Source organism: Leucoraja erinacea, chromosome 5 (assembly GCF_028641065.1).
Source record: "Leucoraja erinacea ecotype New England chromosome 5, Leri_hhj_1, whole genome shotgun sequence".
Lineage (NCBI taxonomy): Eukaryota > Metazoa > Chordata > Chondrichthyes > Rajiformes > Rajidae > Leucoraja > Leucoraja erinaceus.
The window spans coordinates 87,279,141-87,296,470 of record NC_073381.1 but is presented as its reverse complement, the minus strand read 5'-3'; the positions used below and the strand labels follow the sequence as shown (position 1 = coordinate 87,296,470).

General features: G+C 43.3%; 1 protein-coding gene across 1 annotated transcript in view; it reads left to right on the top strand.

The window, feature by feature from the left end:
- Positions 1-17,330, top strand: part of LOC129697526 (CUB and sushi domain-containing protein 1-like) — a 512,171-nt gene that overhangs the window by 222,826 nt on the left and 272,015 nt on the right. The window contains exons 25-26 of the mRNA XM_055636177.1: positions 9,313-9,431; positions 13,463-13,532. Of these exons, the coding sequence (XP_055492152.1) occupies positions 9,313-9,431; positions 13,463-13,532 (189 nt within the window). The remainder of the gene's footprint in view (positions 1-9,312; positions 9,432-13,462; positions 13,533-17,330) is intronic.

The following is a 17,330-nucleotide window of genomic DNA, read 5'->3' as shown; positions in this document are numbered from 1 at the left end:
ACATGAAAAGCTGGCATTTTGTTTAGGACATACCTTTAGAAAGGAAAAAAAATTGCTGCTGGTCAAGAGATTTCAGCGGCACGGTGGCACAGCAGTAGAGTTGCTGCCTTACAGCATCAGAGACCCAGGATCAATCCTGACTACGGGTGCTGTCCGTACGGAATTTATACGTTTTCACTGTGACCTGTGTGGCTTTTCTCAGGGATCTCCGGTTTCCTCCCACACTCCAAAGACCTACAGGTTTGTAGGTTAATTGGCGTCAGTAAAATTGTAAATTGTCCCTCGTGTGCAGGATAGTGTACTGGGTGATCAATGGTCAGCGTGGACTCGGTGGGCCGAAGGGCATGTTTCCTCACTGCATCTCTCAACTAAACGAAGTGATGCCCGTTGATTTAATCTCCCAATCTGCCAACATCTGTTTCCTTTCGATGACCTCCTTTACCAAATTCATGAGCAGCTGCACTGACTGATATCCCCCTTCTGCTCCCTTATATAACCATATAACAATTACAGCACGGAAACAGGCCATCTCGACCCTTCTAGTCCGTGCTGAACACGTATTCTCCCCTAGCGCTCAGACCATAACCCTCCATTCTTCTCCCAGATAGAGATGAGCTAAGAATTCCTATAACAATCTCATCCATCTCTTTAATCTATTTAATCTGCCATGCTGCATTAACTAGTTCAGTTCAGTTCAGTTTAGTATATTATTGTCACGTGTACTGAGTTGCAGTGGGAAGCATTTTTGTTGCAAGCCAACCAGTCATTGGAAAAACTATACATGAGTGTGTCCACAGTGTAGAGATACAGGATGAAGGGAATAACATTTCGTGCAACATAAAGTCCAGTGAAGTCTGATCAAAGAGAGTCCAAGCGTCTCCAATGAGGTAACTGAGAAGTCAGGACTGTTCACCAGTTGTTGATAGGACGGCTCAGTTGCCTGATAACAGCTGGGAAGAAACTGTCCCTGAAAATGGAGGTGTGCATTTTCACAATTCTGAAACCTCTTGCTTGATGGGAGAGGTGAGAAGATGGAGACTCATCCTAGATTACGCCCGTCTGAAGAAGGGTTTTGGGCCAAAATGTTGCCTATTTTCTTCACTCCATAGATGCTGCCTCACCCGCTGAGTATCTCCAGCATTTTTGTCTACCTTCAATGGAAGGGAAGGTTGGTTTGTGTGATGGTCTGGGCTGCGTCTACAACTATCAGCAATTTCTTGTGGTCTTGGATGGAGCTGTTCCCAAACCATGCTGTGATGCATCCCGATAAAATGCTTTCTGCAGCCCATCTGTCATGCATGTACCCCAACACTCTTCTACTGTAGTCCAACTATCTCATCTTCTAAGCCATCTTATCTTCCCTTAGAGCGGAGGATTTGTTTAGCTTGGAGTGGAGGAAGCTGCAGGATGGTACTGTACAAAATTACGATAGGCATAGATAGAATCTGGTCATTGAAAACCATCCCCCCCCTCCCCCCATTGCAGGGCTATGTAAAACTAGAGTGCAGAGGTTTAGGGTGAGGGGTTAGAGATTTTGAAGAAAATAAATATTTGATCTAGTGTTGCAGGGTTGGCATTGGCATGTTGGGCCTCAGCATTTGTTTCCATGCTGTGTGCATCTATAACTCTATCTTTGCTTTTGGACAACCTTGAATGCAACAGGGAATACTAAATCAATTCATTGGTGGTACGCTTTTCTTACAGTGTTTGTAATTCTTGTGCTTTCTGATCTGTGACTTCAACACGACAACTTCCAGTTGTTGCTCAGCAGTTTCTGACACTTTTATGTTTCTGGGGCTTCCTTACCACCACAACTGACTTGATGTACTTCGACTGTCATGGTAGATTTAAGCTCGGCAAATGCTCAATGAATAGCCCTTAGGTGACTGACTGGAGAAGTTGTTGATTCCATTAATCGCATTAATGCGGCCAGTGGTGACTTTAGACTTTACTTTAGACTTGAGAGACACAGCGCCGAAAAGTTTAGTATAGTTTAGTTTAGAGATACAACGTCAAAACAGGCCCTTCGCCCCATACACTAACACTATCCCACACGCACTGGAGACAATTTGCTATTTGACCATAACCAATTAACCTGCAAACCCACACATCTTTGCTGGTTGACAGGAAACCGGAGCACCCGGAGAAAACCCACGCAGTCACAGGGAGAATGTACAAACTCCATACAGACAGCACCCTAGGTCAGGATCTAACCCAGATCTCTGGTGCTGTGAGGCAGCAACTCTACTGCTGCGCCACCGTGCTGCCCCAGAATGATTACTCTTGCACTTTGTCTCTATTTTTTAAACTACCCCATATGCTCTCACAGAAACATTATTATGATGACTTTTTACTTGCCTTGACTGATTCCCAGTATTAAGATAAAGAAAGACATCAGTATTGCATCTTGAGATATCACTCCACAGATTTCTGTTGACTATCAGAAGGGGCAATTGAGATAAATTCCCTCTGGAACATTGCTACTGATCTGTGCAACTTTGAGTTGTAACTCAACAGATAGGCAATTAATTTGTCTTTTTTGTGAATGTTGTATTGGAAAGGCACTCTATAAAATGGAACAAAATCAGGTCATTTAGAAATCTTCACAAGCATGACATTGACATCTCCCTGAGTGCTGTTACTAATGCATAGTCATGCTATAAAAAACATGTACTCAACAAATCCCCATTCTGTCTGATTGCCATGATTTGACATTTGGCATGTTTTGATGTTGCTGCTCCCTCCTGATATTGCCCACAGTTAATGCACAGACCTCTGTTGCTTACCCTGAAAAGCACAACTGGCTGATGGCTTTTCCCATACTGATTCTTGCAGCTGATTTATTTTATTCATCCTTTTAACCCTCACGTCTCATTGCAGCGATGGAAATGGGAATGTTCGCATTTCAATGTTCAATGGTCCTTTATTGTCACGTGTACCTAGGTACGGTGAAATTTGATTTCCCATATTGTCATACCAAAAACAAGATACAAAACTATATAAAGATCAAACGTAAACAGCCAGCACAGCGGCGTGTGAGAATCCCTAGGGCACATAGCATAAGCGGAGACCCGCAGCCATCAGTTTAATGTCCGGGCCACACACACGCTCCTCCACACTAGGGTCAATTTACAGAAGCCAATTAACCAACAAACCTCGCATAGTTTAGATTAGTTTTAGTTTCACAGAGAGAGCAAGCGGAAAACATGCTCTTTGGCCCACAGAGTCCGTGCCGACCAGCGATCCCCGCAAACTAACACTATCCTACACACATTAGCGACAATTTACATTTTTATACAATGCCAATTAACCTTCAAACATGCACGTCTTTGGAAAGTGGGAAGAAATCGGAGAACCGGGAAAAAACACAGGTGGTCACAGGGACAACGTACAAACTCTGCACAGACAGCAATAGTAGTCAGGATCGAATCTGGGTCTCTGGCACCATAAGGCAGCAACTCTACCACTGCACCACCGTGTCGTGATGTGACAAGAGTTGTACCGACCGCTGTCACTCTCTCTGCAGTTCCTGGCCGCCCCAACAGTCAGAAAGCCGTCTGACACTGTTCTCATCCAGGTATGTCCCCGCAAACACTGAGATCACTGCATTCATGGCACTCCCTCTGAGTCCCCACCAGTGCAGGCAGCACGTCCATCTTGTTTTTCGGCGACTTCACATTCCCCACTCTGGTGGAAGTTGAATAACTTTTACCTTCTTCCTCCTTTAAAAGCTCCTATTCTGACTCCCTGAACAAAACAATCAATCGTGTTACATAAATGCAATTCCCTCCATCAACTGTAGGCCATTAAAGTGAGTAAGCTTCATTCTCAGATCACCTTGAAATCACTGCTTCCTTAATACAATGCTTTAACGCGAATGTGTCGGTGGGAACAGCAGATGCTGGATTACACCTAAGGTAGACACAAAATGATGGAGTAACTCAGCGGGTCTGGCAGCATCTCTGCTATTCCTTCCCTGCCTGTCCTCTGAGATACTCCAGCATTTTGTGTCTATCTTCGTGTGATTATCAGTCCACAATGAATGAATGCTGTCAGGGTTCAAGCTGCTATCCACCATTTGCAAGGGTAAGCAGACAAATGTACTCATGAAAAAAAAAGAATCAATGAATTTCACAATGGAGTTAAAATGGGATTAGGGTACACTTCAATGACTGATAATTTTCACTCAGTGCCATGATTTCTGATGTCTTCATGTTTTGTTTAAAGATGAAGAACATGTTTTGTTCACAGCATGAAAACAGGCCCTTCAGCCCACCGAGCCCATACTGACCAACAATCACCCATTCACACTAGTTCTGCATTATCCCTCTTTCCCATCCACACCCTGCACATATTAAGGGTAATTTACAGAGGGCCAATTGAGCTAAAATGCAACACATGGAGTGTGGGAGGCAACTGGAGCACCCGGAGAAAACCCACGCGGTCACGGGTAGAACATGACTCCACACAGTCAGCGGCCGAGGTCGGGGTTGAACCTGGGTCTCTGGTGCTGTAAGGCAGCAGCTTTATAGCTATGCCACTGTGATGGGATGATTTTCAAGTGATCACTCCTTCGCATTACTGGTCCTTATCTTGCACTAAAACGGCATTCCCTTTATCCTGTATCTGTACACTGTGGAACGCTTGATTAAGGACAAAGGACAAAGAACATTTATTGTCACATGCACCAATTAGTGCAGTGAAATTTGAGCTACCATACAGCACACAAATAAGACAAACGGAACACTATAGAATTTAACATTAAACATAAAAAACATCCCCCCACAGTGGGATCAACGTTTCCCACAGTGAGGGAAGGCACCAAAGTTAAGTCCTCTTCCTCATTGTTCACCTATGGTCGGGCCCGATATTTCAGGCCCTCTTGCCGGATGATGGAACTCTGGCGTCAGAAGAACACTCTCAGCGGCTTGGAGTTCCGAAACGTTAGCTTCCTGCCGGAGACTGCGGCTTCCGAAGTCCACAGGCCGCGCTGGATGTATTCATGAATAGTCTTTTTGCTGACTGCACAGCACTCAACAAAAAAGCTGTTCACTGTACCTTGGTACACATGACAATATTAAACTAAACTAAACTTTTTTTCCAGGGTGGAAATGACCAACATTAGAGGGCATAGCTGTAAGGTAAAAGGGGAAAAGCTGAAAGGAGAGGTGCGGGGCAAGGTTTCATCACAGTGGGCCTGAAACACATTGCCAGGGGTGGTGGTGGAGGTAGATATAATCGTGCAGTTTAAGAAACTCTTAGATAGGCATATGGAAGTGCATGGTATAAAGGGAAATGGATCATGTAGACAGATGAGATCAGTTTAACTTGGCATCATGTTCGGCACAAACATTGTGCGAGGAAGCATTGTGGCCACAGCGGTCCTGTGCTGTACTGTTCTATGTCAGCTTCTATAGTTATACAGAGTCAAAGGTACAGAACAGGAACAGGCCCTTCTGCCCACCAAGCCCTGACGGAAGTTGCAGTTATTGGTTAGAGCGCCCTTTCCTTCTCATGTGCCGCCTGTACAAGAAAGCATCTAATTTCAGGCCATTTCACAGATCGCCATTGCCTGATACGCTGTGACCTCTCACAACATCTGGTAGTCCCTGCTGGAGATTGACGGAAATGAAAGATCAAGCTCAACCAAACATAATCATCTCGGTTACACATAGAACATCCTGTTTAATTGAGAATTAATCACTTGTGTCACAGCCAACATGATTTTATTTTACCCAGTGTAGCACTTAGTTGTTATGGGGCACGTTTCATTTGCTGCCTTATTTTCTGCAACTCTCTCAGATGTTGATTTATTTGCTGAATTTCTCTTTTGCACTTTGATTTTGTAGGTTATTTTGTGGAGCTCCTAAAATTGATAATTGGCTGTTTGCTCCACATAAGTCCTGCACATTGTAATTTTTTATGTTTCTCCCTGTCTTTGCTCCAAGTAACAGGGTCTATAGTAGAGCTGGCATAGGTTAGATTAGTTTTGGTTTTAGAGAGAGAGCGTGGAAACAGGCCCACCGAGTCTGCGCCGACCAGCGATCCCCGCACACTAATGCCTGTGTCACACTATCCTACACACATTAGGGACGATTTAAAATTTAAACAATACCAATTAACCTACAAACATGCACGTCTTCCGAGTGTGGGAGGAAACCAGAGCACTTGGAGAAAACCCATGCAGGTCACGGGGAGAACATACAAACTCCGTATCGACAAGCACCCGTAATCAGGATCAAACCCGGGTCTCTGGCACTGTCAGGCAGTAACTCTACTGCTGCACCACCATGCCGCATTTAAAGTTTAGGTTTGGTTAGGTTAGAGATACAGTATGGAAACAGGCTCTTTGGCCAACTGAGTCCACGCTGATCAGCGATCACTCCATACACTAGTTTTATCCCACAAACTAGGGTCAATTTACAGAAGCCAATTAATCGACAAACCTGGCATAGTATAGATTAGTTTTAGTTTTAGATGGAGAGCGTGCGGAAACCAGGCTCTTTGGCCCACCGAGTCTGCGCCGACCAGCGATCCCCGTACACTAACACTATCCTACACACATTAGGGACGATTTACATTTTTATACAATGCCAATTAACCTACAAACATGCTCGTCTTTGGAATGTGGGAGGAAACTGGAGCACCCGGAGAAAACCCATGTGGTCACAGGGAGAACGTACAAACTCTGTACAGACATCACCAGTAGTCAGATCTTATCCGGGTCTCTGGCACCATAAGGTAGCAACTCTACTGCTGCACCACCGTGCCGGCCACTTTTTGACTTTGAGTTGCAGGTTATTTCGTGGGGTTTGTAAAGTTGATAGTTGGCTGCTTGCACCAGATAAGTCCTGCACTGTATAGTTTTGTAGTTTTCCCTGTCTTTGCCCCAAATAACTGGGTCTATACGTATGAGCAGCATGGTGGCGCAGCAATAGAGTTGCTGTCTCACAGCGCTAGAGACCCGGGTTTGATCCTGACTTCTGGGATGCTTTACGGGTATAGAGTTTGTACGTTCTCTCTGTAACCACGTGGGTTTTCTCCGGGTGCTCTGGTTTCCACCCACACTCCAAAGGCAGATAGCTTTATAGGTTAATTGGATTTGGTAGAGTTTGTAAGTTGTTCCTAGTGTGTAGGATCATGCCAGTGTCCGGGGTAATTGCTGGCGGGCTTGGACTCGGTGAGCCAAAGTGCCTGTATCTCTAAAATAAAATAAAATAAAATTTAAAAATATAATACAAAACAAAACAAAATATTAGGGTCGGCATCTGAAACTCGAAACGTTACACACCATGGAGTTTTCTCCATAGATTCTGTCTGACCCGTCGAGTTACTCCAACATTTTGGGTCTATCTAAAATCATTAGTTTCTTTATTGGTTTCAGAAACAATTCCGCCTTCTCCACCAAGTGAAATGAGAGTTGATTTGGTGGAACATCTAGGGAGTGAACACAGAAGCCCATGCACACGGATTCAAATGGCTGAATAATTCTGCAGATAAAAAAATTCTGAAATCTATTGACAGCACAGTGTCTCGTTGTTATTTGCTCTGACAGCTTGCTTCACCCTGTTCACTTCATTACCAGCTGCCACCTACTAATTGGACTCCATGCGGTCACCAAGAGAAATATTTTAAATGGACACAATCTATTACACTGTCAAGCCTGATATAACATTTGACAAGCACGCAATTGCACATTGAAAATAAGAGAGTTTGGAAATAAAGAACTTCATCTTTACTGATGTAGTGTATCTCTGTACTTTCATGAAAATGCTGCCAGCACATTGTAAGCTGGGCAGAATACATGATTAAGCTGTACTTTTGATTCGAGCTCTGATTCAACTTTTTGGGCCGAGCAGAAACATTGCAGGTAATCTTTTCACAAACATTTTCTGATTTAGACAAAGGGACCAGTTCCAAAGTTTACCTTGTCATTGTCTTTCAGTCTGAGGGTCGCGACCCAAAACGTTGCCCATCCATTTTTTCTCCCGAGATGCTGCCTGACACATAGCTGTTTTGGACTTTATTCCCTGGAGCGCAGGAGGATGAGAAGTGATCTTATAGAGGTGTACAAAATCACGAGAGGGGTAGATGGGGTAAACGCACGGTTTTGTGCCTACAGTAGCAGAATTGAGAGCCAGAGGACACAGATTTAAGGTGAGGAGGAAATAGATTTAATAGGAACCTGAGGGGTAACTTTTTTACACAAAGGGTGGTGGGTGTATGGAACGAGCTGCCAGAGGAGGTAGTTGAGGCAGGTATGATTGCAACATTTAAGAAGCATTTAGACAGGTACACGGATCAGACAGATTTAGAAGGAAATGGGTCAAACCGATGTAACGAATGTTGATCAATGTGGGCAAGTTGGGCCAAAGGGCCTGTTTCCACTCTGTATGACTCTCTGACTCTATGACCTGCTAAATTACTCCAGCACGTTGTGTCTATCATTGTTTTTCTGAATCTGGCTGAAATGTGGTGGGTCACCAACAGCCCTGACTTCATGATTTCCTTCACTTTTATCTCTCACCCAGTCATCAACCTATACTGCACTGAAGCAGGTCCTTCAGCACATCTTATCCATGCCGACCAGGTTGGCATTCTGATGCTCATCCCATTTGCCTGAACATGGCCTTTTAAACCCTTCCTATCCATCTAATTGTCCAAGTATCTGTTGAGAGTCAATTGTATCTGCCTTTATAGCTTATTCTTGTAGCTTATCTCAGGTACAGACTACCCTCTGAATGAAAAGGTTGCTTCAAAGGTCCCTCTTAAATCTTCCCCCTCTTATCTTAACCCTACACCCTCTAGTTTTATAATCCTCTCCTCTGGGGAAAAAAGGCACTGAGCATTAATTTTCCTTAATGATCTTGCACACCACAATAAGCTCACCCTTCGGCCTCCTACGCTCCAAAGAAGAAAGCCCCAGGCTATCCAACCTCTCCCTGTAACTCAAGCCCGCCAGTTTATGTAAAGTCCTGGTGAATCTCTTCTGCACCCTTTCCAACTTAAAGACATCCTTCCTGCAGCTGGGTGATCAGAACTGCACACGACACTGCAAGTGTGGTTTCTTTAGTTTCTCATGGATAAATAAATATTAACAATAGACCATTAGACCAGAAGACATAGCAGAATTAGACCATTCAGCCCATCGTGTCTACATCGCAATACATGGCAAGCTATGTATAAGAAGAGAAAGAAAATATGTAATAAACAGACATGTTAACATGTGTTCTACATAATACTTGATTAGGAATATTTCGATTTCATTTAACTTTTGATCCATTGCTATTTAATATTTATTTCTCGTTACAGCTGTTGGTCTTACAACATGCCCCGAGCCAGAGATTCCAAGCAATGGTGTGAAGTTTGGAGACAGATATTTGGTGAATGATGTGGTGTCCTTTAGCTGTGAGTCTGGCTATACATTGCAGGTAAGTTCAGGGAAGAGACCAATCTACTGCTGTGTGATTACGTGTGGCCAGGAATCTTTGCTCAGCTGATGTAATCTTGAGGGGCTGTCCCACTTGGGCGACCTAATCCACGAGTTCTGGTGAGTTTGCCCTCGACTCATACTCGCAGCATGGTCGACACGAGGTCGTAGGAGGTCTTTGTAACTCTCCTTCATGCTCGAGAGTGGTCTCCGCGTACTCGAGGCCTCAGCTAGGTCGCAGCGTTTTTTTCAATATTTCGCCATGGAAAAAATCGATACTTTTTTAAATCGTAGGTTTAGTCGTAGTAGGTCATAGTAGGTCGGCATGTTAGTCGTAGGTAACTGAGGGTACTCGAAGGTAGTCGTAGATAGTCTTTATCAGAGTCAAAGGGAGGTCGAAGGAGATCGAATGAGGTCGTCTTCACTCTCCACTATTCAGTGTCCAATTTTTCCAAAGTTAGTCGTAGCTAGTCGAAGCCAGTTACGTTTAGCTCTTAGGGCAAACGGAATCAAGGGATATGAGGAGAAAGCAGGAATGGTGTACTGATTTTGGATGATCAGCCATGATCATATTGAATGGCGGTGCTGGCTCGAATGGCCGAATGGCCTACTCCTGCACCTATTTTCTATGTTTCTATGAATCCTACCCTATCCATGTACCTGTCCAAAAGTTTTTTTTAATGTCATGATAGTACCTGCCTCGACTATCTCCTCCGGAAGCTCGTTCCATATATCCATCTCCCTTTGTGTAAAGAAAAAAGTTGCCCCTTTGGTTCCTATTAAACCTTTTTCCCCCTCACCTGCCATATTTTTAATTTGTTTAAATAGCAAGCCTAATAAACCCAAATGGCACATTTTTTGGAATGTGTGATAAGGAACTGTAAATGCTGGTTTACACCAAAGATGGACACAAAAGGCTGGAGTAACTCAGCCGGACAGGCAGCTGGATAGAATGAATGCGTGATGTTTTGGGTTGAGACCCTTCTTCAGACCGAGTCAGGGGAGAGGGAGACACAGAGATATAGAAGTGTAAATATGTGAAAATGAGACATCAAAGGAGATGATATTAAGGAAAATGTAGAATAGATCATTGTTAACTTGGGGAAGGTGACAACAAGGCCAAAAAAAAGATACAATTTAATCAGGAGGACAATCAGACTGTTCAGAGAACTAGGATGGGGAAGAGATGGAGAGGGAGGGAATGCAAGGGTTACTTGAAGTTAGAGAAATCAATATTCATACTGCTGGGTTGTAAGATGCACCAAACGAAATATGAGGTGCTGTCCCTCCAATTTGCATTTGGCCTCACTCTGACAGTGGAAGTGGCCCAGCACAGAAAGGTCCATATGGGAAGGGGAGTTAAAGTGTTTAAATGTCTACCATTTTTAGGAAGGTCCCCAAGCTGTAACATATTGTTCCCAGTCATCAGGGGTGTTAGTCTATGGTGACTGACAATATTAGTAATTCTTCAACTCTTCCAGAGTAAATCAAAATCTCTATCTTTTCCTTGATTTTGAAAGTCTCCAAATCTTCAGCAAAATAAACCTTAACCATGAAAAAATAAATCTTGCGTTTTCATAGGTTTTTTTGCTGGAGGTAACTTTAAAACTGCTCCTTTCGGGGTTTCATTGGAGATGCCAAGCTGTGGAATAATATTAAAGGGCTCAAAGTCAGCTCTGACAAGGAAATGCATTACATTAAAAAGGCATGACTGAGAGCACAATGTCCTTTCTTGAGAAAATACTCGATGATAATACTTTTCAGGGACCTGAAGCAGACAAGTTCTTTCTTCTGAGGCTGATGAAACTGACAATTATGTGATGAGCACTTTCAGAGGAGACTGGAGCAAGACAACCAAAAGGCATACACATTGTTCCCTAATCATAATTGTTAACCTTTAGATACAACTCTTGTCATTTTTAGTTTATGAGCTGGCTGAATGCATCTCTGCAGGTTCACACCAAGCAACTGAATTCAATCAAAAATGGGGAAAAAACCTCAATAAAAAAAATGCTGTAGTTTACAAGGCCTTCGGTGATACGTGTTCAGGGTTCTGTAGGATTTATAAGGATGTTGTCAGGACCCAAGGGCTTGAGCTTATAGGGAGAGGTTGAGCAGGCTGGGATTCTGTTCCTGAAGTGCAGGGTGATGTGGGGTGATCTTATGGAGGTGTATTAGATTATGTGAGGAATAGATCAGCTACACGCACAGAGTCTTGTGGTCAGAGAAGGGAATCAAGAACCATAAGATATTGCTTTAAGGTAAAGGGGGGTAGATTTAATAGGAACCTGAAGGGCAACTTTTTTTGCACAAAGGGTGCTGGATGCATGGAACGAGCTGCCGGAAGGGGTAGTTGAGGTAGGTATGATTGCAATGTTTAAACAACATTTGGACAGGTACATTGATAGGATAGGACATGGATAGGACAGGTTTAGAGTGATATGGGCCAAATGCAGACAGGTGGGACCAATGTAGATGGGACCTGCTGGTCAGCATGGGCAAGTTGGGCGGAAGGGCCTGTTTCCACACTGTATGACTCTATGATTGATGGTATTTGTGAATGGTCCATTACTCGATTGAAGATGCTTATTAATTTTGTTTAAATTTAAGTTTATTATTGTCACATATACCAAGGTACAGTGAAAAGCTTTGCTTTGCATGCATATATAGACATAAATACAATCATGTGAAACTCAATTATTGTAGGACGGGCAAAGGGGAAGATATAGTGCAGAATATTGTTCTCAGCATTGTAGTACACTAGTTCCAGAGACAGTCCAATGCCCACAAATGATACAGGTGAACATTTTGTGGAAGGAACATTTAGAAGCTTGTTAACAGAAGGAAAGAAGGTGTTCCTGAGTCTGCTGGTTGGTGTTTTCAAGTGTATGTACCTTCCGCTGGATGGGTGCAGGGAAAAGTGGAATGGCCAAAGTCGGACAAGTCCTTGAGTATGTTGGCTGCTTTCCTTCTTCTTCTTGCGTATGGCGTGCACAGCCTAAAGTTGTAGGACAATTTGTCCATTTCATCTTATTTGATAGTGCACGCCAGGTTAATTTGCATTTGTTGAATCAGGGCGGACCACGTGAAGGTTGCAATCTCCCACCTCCAGCTGCTTTTCTGAGGCAGTGTGAAATGTCAATTGTGGGAAGTTTGGTCTGTGTGATAGACTGGGCCACATCCACAACTCTCAGCGATTTATAGCGCAACAGTTCCAGAGAACAGTCCAATGCCTGCAATGCCTAGAGGAGAACTGGTCTGTGCCCTAGCTAATGGGAGGACCGTTTAGAAGCTGACAACAGAGGGGAAGGAATGAATCAGAGCACAGTGTTTGGAAAATTGCTTCCTTGCCATTTTAGACACTGCAGATGATGGAATCTTAAACAAAACACCAAGTGCTAGAGGAACTCAGCAGCTCAGGCAGCATTTGCTGAGGGGATGGCTAAGAGAGCTATCGAGTTGGGAGGGCCCTGATCCAAAATGTCCCTTAGAACTAGATTTCAGCAGGAACAGTGGCCAATACTTTTCCCCTGTCACTCTCATCTACCACAGGCAATTCAAAGTTAAATTATTTCTGTACTACATAGTCTAAGATCTTCTGTTCTTATGGACATACAAACCGGGTCGACTGATAATATGTTCAGTATTGCACATGTAGCCCAAGCAATGATCTATATAATAAGCGGTTTATACTGCATAGTTGCATGAAGTAAGAAGTATGTATATATTTTATTGTCTATGTATTTATTTACTCTGCACTAATGTACTCTGCACTTCCATTATTCTGCGCATGGATCTCCTCCGGCAGCTCTTTCCATTCATCCACCACCCTTTGTGTTTCAATGAGTTGTTTGTCCTTCAGGTTGCTATTACATTTTTGCCCCCTCACTTTAAACCTATGAGCAACATAAACCTCTTTGCTGCAACGGTAATAAGAGTAATAAGAATCAATATCAACACTAAAGGAACTATTTTGCTTGAGAATGCCATGGTGTTTGTGCATCTTCTAAGGTGTAAACGTTGCTCTTCTAGGGACAAGCCCACGTTTCTTGTATGCCTGGTACTGTGCGCCGTTGGAACTATCCACCACCAATCTGTGTTGGTAAGTCAGAAATGATTCCTCAATGTTGATGAATTTTGTATCTTAACGCTAGAGTAAAACACTATAGTGATACAATGTCATTTGATGGGAAAACACTTCAATGAGGATAGACACAATGTGCTGGAGTTACTCAGGGTCAGGCAGCATCTCTGGAGAAAAAGGATGGGTGGTGTTTCAGGTTGCAACCCTTCTTCAGACTGAAAGTAGAGGGGAGGGAACTGGAGGTAGGAAAAGGCCAGGCACTTTAATGATCTCCTTCAGAGCCTCCAGGTCAAGAAGCCTCTTGTGCATCTACCAACGCACCTTTAGACTTTAGAGATACAGCATGGAAACAGATCCTTTTGCCCCATCGAGCGTGCCGACCAGCGATCACCCCGTACACTAGCACTACCCTACGCACCAGGGACAATTTACAATCTTACCAAAGCTAATTATCCTGGAAACCTGCACGTCTTTGGAGTGTGGGAGAAAACCGGAGCATCTGGAGAAAACCCACGTGGTCACAGGGAGAAAGTACAAACTCCATACCGATAGCACCTGTGGTCAGGATCGAACCCTGGTCTCTAGCGCTATGAGGTAGCAACTCTACCACTGCGCCACTGTGCTGCATCACCAACTGGAATTCAGGAAGCCCTGTACAAACTGAGAATGTCCCAAACAGATATCTGCTTGGTCTGAAGAAGGATCCCGACCCGAAACATCACCTATCCATGTTCTCCAGAAATGCTGTTATTTCAGCATTTTTTTAATCTATCTTTGTTATAAACCAGCATCTGCAGCTTCTTCACACACAATGACCACATCTTTTCTTAATATCGATCTTTGGTATAACCAGTACCTGCAGTTCCTGGCTGTTACAATCCGCCTGGTTACACAGATACTGTATTTTGGTTAGAACTCATTGTAGGCCTTTGTTTTCACAGCATAATCATGGTCAAGGAGCGGCGACTGCTTTCTCCAAGACAGGTTTAACACCCCACAGTGTAACCCATGGCATGTTTCCTCAATCCAAGCCACAACCCCACAACTTTGCCTTCTCTGCCTTTCAAAACTCACAATCCTCAACACACCAAAATCATACCACCTACTGCAATCAATCCAAAAAGTCACCTATCCACATTCTCCAGGGATGCTGCCTGGCACTATTATTCCAGCATTTAGTGTGTCCTTTTTTATAAACCAGCATCTGTTCTTTGTATCTCTTCCTGTCCCCACCTTCTCCAGTCATGAAATGTCAGAGGTTGCAGAGAGAACTGATAGAAGTATATAATATTCCGAGAGGCTCATTTACGGTAAACAGTCAGAACCGTTTTTCCAGGATTGGAAAATCAAATACCAATCATAGCTTCAAGGTGAGAGGTGCAAAGATACAAGGAAATGCTTGGGGCAATATTTTTTACACAGAGGGTAGTGAGTGCCTGGAACTCGCTGCCAGGGGTGGTGGTTGAGACAGACATGATAGTGGCATTTCTGAGACATGTGGATCGATACATGGATATGCAGGGAATGGAAAGATACGGTTCATGTGCAGGTAGATAAGAGATGGCCTTGGCATCATGTTTGGTTCAGATGTTGTTCGCCGAAAGGTCCGTTCTTGAGAATGAATGAATGAATGAATAAGTTTATTGGCGAAGTATTCACATACAAGGAATTTGCTTTGGTGCTCCGCCCGCAAGTGACAACATGGCACGCAGTGACAGTTAGGAATGACACATAAAATATTAAACATTAATAATAATAAAACATTATTGAAACATTAAATATTAATAATAATAAAATATTATTGCCGTACTGTTCTATGTTCAACGACAACCTGCCCTCCTCAAATGTTGCCCCTTCTCCATCCCAAATTCTCCTCATTTGCCTGGATACAGCTTCCCAGTTCAACAGACACTGCACTTTGCAGTCTATCTGGCACTTGGGTCGGAAGACTACTAAAAATACATAAATGATATCCTCTCTTTATGGTGTCTCCGAAAAGATCACATTTTGACTTACTGCCTGAAAATCCTGACTAATTAGTTTCTTCATGCCTCTGAATAAATATCAGAGCTAAATGTTGCAGAAGCTGACAGAATGATTGGATTTATATACCTTTCATGATCTCGGCATATGCTGAGTTTTTTTTTATAGCTAATGAAATACTTAGTGCAGTCACTATTCCAAGATAAAGAAATACGTTGGAAATTTTTTACACAGCTACAAGAACCCAGAAACAACGAGGAGATAAAGATTCAGATTCGGATGAGTTTATTGATGTGTGCACTGGGGTGTAATGAAATTCCTTGTTCACATGAAGCTCAAAAAGTAAACAGTGATAATACGGGCGGCACAGTGGTAGAGTTGCTGCTTTACAGCATTTACAGCGCCGGAAACCCGGGTTCTACGGGTGCTGTCTGTATGGAGTTTGTACGTTCTCCCCGTGACCGCGTGTGCTTTCTCCGAGATCTTCGGTTTCCTCCCATACTCCAAAGACGTATAGATTTGTAGGTTAATTTCGCTTGGAATAATTGTAAATTGTCCTGAGTGAATGTAGGGTAATGTCAATGTGTGAGGATCGCCGATGCGGACTCGCCGAAGCTCTACCGCCGTGGCACCGTGCCGTCCCTGTAACTACATAACAACTCTTATTTATTTACTCAGTCATTGACTTTGATATCCATGAGATCCTGGTATTTATGGTTGTTGCAATATTCTGGAACTCAGGACCCAAATGCATCTTGCAGGACTTGATGAAACTCAGATAGAGCAAAACCACCCTCCAGCTTGTCAGATCCCATGTTTAAATTTGTGAGCATAAAATTATACTCAAACTAAACATGGAGTAAAAAATGGCTGCCAGTTTCATATAGAAAGTTTAAGCTAAAATTGACTGAGATCCAGTTCGTTATGACTGATGGTGTCACTTTTAGTAATAATGTCCCTTCTAACAGATTGCACAGTCAGCTACTTCATGTATCTTGAACATGGCAGCATTAAAATCAGTCTTTTATCGCCTTCACAGGAATATCATTCCAAACCGAGTTAACCATAGAACAGTTTCACATGAAGCTTGCAGAATAGTTTCATGTATACCCACTTATGATTTTAAGAATTTGTTCAAACACTCTCACTAAAATTAGGCATCCCATATTTGCATGAATTCCATCATGACCACGAGAGTATTTCTTCCATTTTTGTTCTTCGTTTAGAGATACAGTGTGGAAACAGGCCCTTCAGCCCACCGAGTTTGCGCTGCCCAGAGATAATCCAGTCACACCAGTTCTATCCTACACACTAGGGTCAATTGTGCTTACTATAGACCTCTTGAACGAGGGGGAGGTCAGTACCCATGTAGTGAGTGTCAGGGTGATCTAAGGCTGAAGATCGTGCATGAAAAATGGCAAATTCCGTCGACTTAGATTTCCTGTATGCTTAATTGCAAACTTGTAGAATGCCACCTCATATTTCACTTGGGCAGCTTCCATCCCAGTGGTATGAATATTGATTTCTCCAATTTCAAGTAACCCTTGCATTCCCTCCCTCACTTTCCCTCCCCCACCCTAGTCGTCTTGCTAGTTTCACTGTTCGTATCCCTTCATTTTCACCTCATCCACTGCCAACAATGGACCATTGTGGGCTCCACCTCTCCTTGGTTATTGGTGCCGGCTCTGATTTGTTCTGAACCTTTTCATACCTCTGGTTTCTCTCTCCCCTGACTCTCAGTCTGAAGAAAGATCTCGACCCGAAACGTCACCTATTCCTTTTCACCAGAGATGCTGCCTGACCTGCTGAGTTACTCCAGCATTTAGTGTTTAA